At 38.6% G+C, this 5,186-nt stretch overlaps 2 protein-coding genes across 2 annotated transcripts; both read left to right on the top strand.

The window, feature by feature from the left end:
* The first annotated feature begins 881 nt into the window (after positions 1-881).
* LOC131866402 (S-locus-specific glycoprotein S13-like) lies at positions 882-1,574 on the top strand. The gene has a single exon (XM_059215449.1). The coding sequence runs from the start codon at positions 909-911 to the stop codon at positions 1,572-1,574; it is 666 nt and encodes a 221-aa protein (XP_059071432.1). The 5' UTR covers positions 882-908.
* Positions 1,575-1,633: 59 nt separating this feature from the next.
* LOC131866401 (G-type lectin S-receptor-like serine/threonine-protein kinase At2g19130) lies at positions 1,634-3,515 on the top strand. Its single transcript, XM_059215448.1, has one exon. It carries the CDS (start codon positions 1,637-1,639, stop codon positions 3,383-3,385), a length of 1,749 nt encoding a protein of 582 aa, XP_059071431.1. The 5' UTR covers positions 1,634-1,636; the 3' UTR covers positions 3,386-3,515.
* The last annotated feature ends 1,671 nt before the right edge of the window (positions 3,516-5,186 follow it).

The raw sequence follows: 5,186 nt of genomic DNA, 5'->3' as shown, positions 1-5,186 counted from the left end.
TAGCAAAAAAAAAAAACTCCTTCGAACTTCAACAACCTATTTTACAAAATACACACTAACAATAGACTATAAACCTACAAATTAATATTTTAGTATCCTTTAAAAACCATGCATTAGTTGATATTGTTGCAAATGAAAAATATACAATATTATAATGCATGTCCTAAATATTTACAATCACTTCATACAATTTTATAATAGACTAAATATTGTTTTTGATAATAAAGCAGCCAAAACAAGGGGGCTGACCCTAAAAATAGAGTAGGCCTCAAAGAGAGCATAACCGGCACACATAGAGCTTTCTAATATGGGATATTGTTTGTAGTGATTAGTATTGATTGGACCTAAACCATAGTATAATTTTATCATTGTTCTTGTATTACTCAACAAACTTTCTATAACTACAATCCTAGATCATAATTGAAAGTTGAAAAGTTCAATATGATTGATATAGCTTTCAGATTAACTCTCACATAACTTATTGTTGGAGTTGAAATATTATAAAATAAATGAGACATAAATCATTATAGAAATAACAATCACCCTATTAAATTTAATATCTATATAATAATTAAAAAAATAGCTTAAGAAATTTTTTTTAAAATGACTAAAAATGAAACTGAATTAGATTATTCAATGTATATCTAAACCACTTTTTTTTAAAATGAAACTTACTACAAGATGGGATACATGTACTGTATATCTAAAGTTTAAACTATATTTTAATTGTGAAACAATATCTAGTTATAACTCTTTGACCCGGATGAACAAAAGACTATAACCAGGCACAGGCGGTATGAACAGAAGACTTTATCCCTTACATAACCACTTTAACACGGCACAAGCTCTATGAACAGAAGACTTAGATCCCGGCACGCACATAAAGAGCACATGAGATATTCAGAAAAATGAGGCTTGATTTTTCTGAGTTTCAGTGCTGTCTACGAAAATCAATAATACCTGAAATGAGAAGGGTGGGTTTTTTAGCAGGACCGGCATATATGATCTCCGCGCTTAGCGTGCTAATTATAATTTGCTACGGTGACGGGTTATCTACCGGTACTGGTAGCAGAGACTCTCTTTCCTTGGGCGCATCGCTTATTGGAAATCAGACTATAACCTCGAAGAACGGCATGTTTGAATTGGGAATTTTCAGCCCAAATGGAAGCAATAACTGGTATCTCGGTATCTGGTATGCCAACATACCAGAAAAGATGGTCGTTTGGGTGGCTAATAGGGAGAATCCGGGGAAACACAGGCCTGGCGTTCTGAAACTCTCAAAAGGAGGTACTCTGGGACTGTTTGATGCAGGGGGCATGTCTCTTTGGTCTGCCAACGTATCGTACAAGCCCTCGCGGGCTGTGCTATTAGATTCTGGTAACTTTTTGATGCTTAGCGATGACAATAAATCTGAGACTGTTTGGCAGAGCTTTGACTATCCTGTGGATACTATGTTGCCCGGCATGTGGTTCGGTGGACAGGAAAAGCTAGTCTGTTGGAAAAACTCTATGGATCCCGCACCTGGGCTTTTGTCCTTCATTTGGATCCATCTGGGGCTAAACAATTCGTGCTAACTTGGAACAATTCTGTCCAGTTTTGGGAGAGTGGAAATTGGGACAACAAAACTTTCAGTGGAATGCCGGAAAATCCAAACCGAGACCGCTTCAATGTCAGCTTTAAAAGTACTAGTTCTGGTTTTTATTTCAGTTACGAATTGCAGACAGGGATCCCAAGTTTAATCAAAATTAATTCCGGAGGAATACAAGAATTTGCTTTGTATGATAACACTAAATGGATCATGGTGGAGATTCGCCCCAGAGATCAATGCGCTGCATATGGTTTTTGTGGCCCTTGCGGAAGCTGCAACTCCAACAATCTTGAGTTCTGCAGCTGTGTGGAAGGCTTCATCCCGGCAGACAAGCGCGCCAGGGATTCGCAAGACTGGTCGTCAAGTGGCTGTGTTCGGCAGAGCCCGTTAAACTGCGATACCAAAAAAGGTAGCACCGACGAATTTATCGAGGCTGGTGTAACGTTGCCTGATGATTCAGCTTCTTCATACTCTGCACCCAACAAGGGAGATTGCCAGAAAGCCTGCCTCCGCAACTGCTCCTGCACTGCGTTTGCTTTCAATTCTCCTTCCGGACGCTGCCAAATCTGGTCTGGAGATTTGCTAAACATGAACAACTCTCCATCAAATAGAAGAGGGAACGTCTCCATTCGAGTAGCTGCCTTAAAAGTTCCAAAGCATAAAAAATGGTCCTCCTCCCAACTGAAAACCATAATTATAGTGAGTGCTCTTGCTCTTACAGTTGCTTTGAGTATCATTTCATTTTTAATGTGGCAAAGGTGTCGACTTCGACCACCGAAGGAGACTTGTGCAGTTTCCTCAGAGTATTTTCTTAGAATGTTTAGTTACATAGAGTTGAAGATTGCAACAAGGAATTTCAGGTCTAAGTTGGGGAGCGGAGGATTCGGTTCAGTGTTCAAAGGATGTCTAACAGACGGTACACTTGTAGCCGTAAAGAAATTGGATTCCAGTTCAAGACAACATGATAAGCAATTCCGAGCGGAAATCAGTTCTCTTGGCAACATACAACATGCAAATTTGATCAGACTTCGAGGGATTTGTGCAGAAGGATCTAAACGCTTACTGGTTTATGATTACATGCCCAATGGCTCTCTAAATTCCCTACTGTTCACTAATAATTCCAAAAGTAAACCGAAGGTACTCGACTGGAAGACCCGCTTCCAGATCGCTTTAGGCACTGCGCGAGGTTTAGTTTATCTCCACGAAGAGTGCAGAGATTGCGTGATTCACAGCGATGTAAAGCCCAAGAACATTCTCTTGGATGGTAATTTTTCACCCAAGTTGGCAGATTTTGGGTTGGCAAAGCTTGTGGGTAGAGATTTCAGCCGTGTATTGACCACAACGAGAGGAACGAGAGGGTATTTGGCACCAGAGTGGATCTCCGGTCTTCCCATCACCCCTAAGGTTGATGTTTACAGTTTTGGTATGACACTGTTGGAAATCATTTCCGGCCGAAGAAGTCTGGATTTAAGTGTTCAAGATTCAAGTCAGTATTACTTTCCTGCATGGGCTGCAGCTCAAATTTACGAGGGGAAGATGATTAATATTGTGGACGAAAGAGTTGCAGCGGAGGCAGATGTTGAAGAGGTGAGAAGAGCAGGCATCGTAGGGTTGCTATGCATAGAAAGGGAGGAGGAGAGGAGGCCAAGCATGGAACAAGTGTTGCGGATGCTGGAAGGGAAGATGGAGCCTCCAACTCCACAGATGCCGAGTTCTGCAGTCAGGGAAACACAAGCGTATCGAAGCAACACTGATAGCGATGGCAACGACATTGTGGATTGTGGTTTGTTAGAATAATGTAAATGTTGATAACTGATGCTGCTCTAGCATGCAGTTAGATTAGTTTAGTTAATAGTTTTTTGTTTATTCATGCAAATAAAGCATGTACTCCAACATGCATTAATCCTTACGACTATTTTTAGTTTTGTTTTTTGCATGAGTTTATTTTTTAGTAAATAAAGCATGTTGTGCATGCACTTATTGTATTCTTAATTTAGGGAGTAGTTTGCTTTTTTTAGTTTGAGAGCCTTAGTAGCTTTTCATGCAAAGCTAGGAATATATTTAGAACTGCAATTATTATTTATTTTTCTAGACTGCAAATTCTTTATATATACAGCCTCTATGTAATTTTTTAATTAAGCTTCAATAAAGATATTGGTGTGTGCAATTCCAAAAAAACAAGGCACTTTGTTTTTTATTCTGAATTGTGATTTCTTTTTGCAATTTCTTCGTTTTTTTGTTATTGTTTGCTAATCAGTTGGTTTAGAGAGGATAGGTCAGGTTCAAAATTTTACAATTGGTATCAGAGCAGGTAAAATTGTTTTGGGTTAAAGTTTTATTGTTGGAATTTCGCCAAAGTTAATCATGTCGAATTCTAACCATATGCCCGTTCCAGAATTTGATGGGAATGATTATGATTATTGGTGCATTAAGATGCTGACCTTTTTTATTGGAAAAGATTTGTGGGAGATTATTGAATCAGGTTATGAAGAGCCAGCTGATTGGAATGCCCTTAAAGCCAATGACAAAATAGCTAGAAAGGAAGCAAGGAAAAAGAATGCTCAAGCTTTGTTTCACATTCAGATAGCTCTTGATAAGAGCTTATTTCCAAGAATATCAGGAGCAACAACTGCCAAAGATGCCTGGAAGACTCTACAAGAAGCTTACCAGGGTAGTGATCAAGTTAAAGTGGTCAAACTTCAGACATTGAAGCGAGAGTTCGAGCATTTGAAGATGCAAGAAGCCGAAAGTATAAGTGATTATTGTGTCAAAGTCAAAGATGTGGCCAATAAAATGGCTACACTTGGGGAAATTGTAAGCAATGAAGTTTTGATAAAAAAGGTGTTGAGATCTTTGACACCCAGATGGAATCATATAGCAATAATCATAGAAGAAAGCAAAGATTTGACAAAACTACAGTTTGATCAACTGGTTGAATCCCTGATGTCTCATGAAGAAAGATTGAAAGATTCTTTTGAAGGTGTAGAGAAAGCGTTTTCCTCTAAATTGCTAATCACAAAAAATGAAGATGCAAGTAGCAGTAGTGCCAAAATCAATCAAGGCCAAGGTAAAGGGTAAAGCCAAAATTCTTCAAGAGGTAGAGGAAGAGGTGGCTCAAGAGGAAGTGGTGGTTTCAGAGGAAGAGGTAGAGGCAGATTTGATAAGAGAAATGTTCAATGTTACCATTGTAATAGGTATGGCCACTTTGAAAGAGAATGCAGATTGAAAGAAGGTAAAAGTGCTAACTATGCTCAAGAAAGTAGTGAGAATCCTCCTGGTCACTTATTTTTATCTTATGCAAAGGGTGAAAATACTAGTAAAGATGTTTGGTACCTAGATTCTGGATGCTCTAACCATATGATAGGGAATGAGAAGTTGTTCTCAACAAAGGATGGAAGTTTCAAATCCAAGATCCAGGTTGGTGATGATAAATCATTAGAGGTTGCTGCCAAAGGAGCTATGGAGGTCCAAACAAAAGAAGGTATAAAGAGTATTCATGATATTTATTATACTCCACAATTGAAGCACAATTTGTTAAGTGTTGGGCAGCTATGTGAGAAAAATTATAAAGTAGTCTTTGAGAATAAGACATGTACTA

This window comes from Cryptomeria japonica, unplaced genomic scaffold (genome assembly GCF_030272615.1).
Source record: "Cryptomeria japonica unplaced genomic scaffold, Sugi_1.0 HiC_scaffold_142, whole genome shotgun sequence".
NCBI classification, from domain to species: domain Eukaryota; kingdom Viridiplantae; phylum Streptophyta; class Pinopsida; order Cupressales; family Cupressaceae; genus Cryptomeria; species Cryptomeria japonica.
This window is presented reverse-complemented; position numbering and strand designations above follow the sequence as displayed.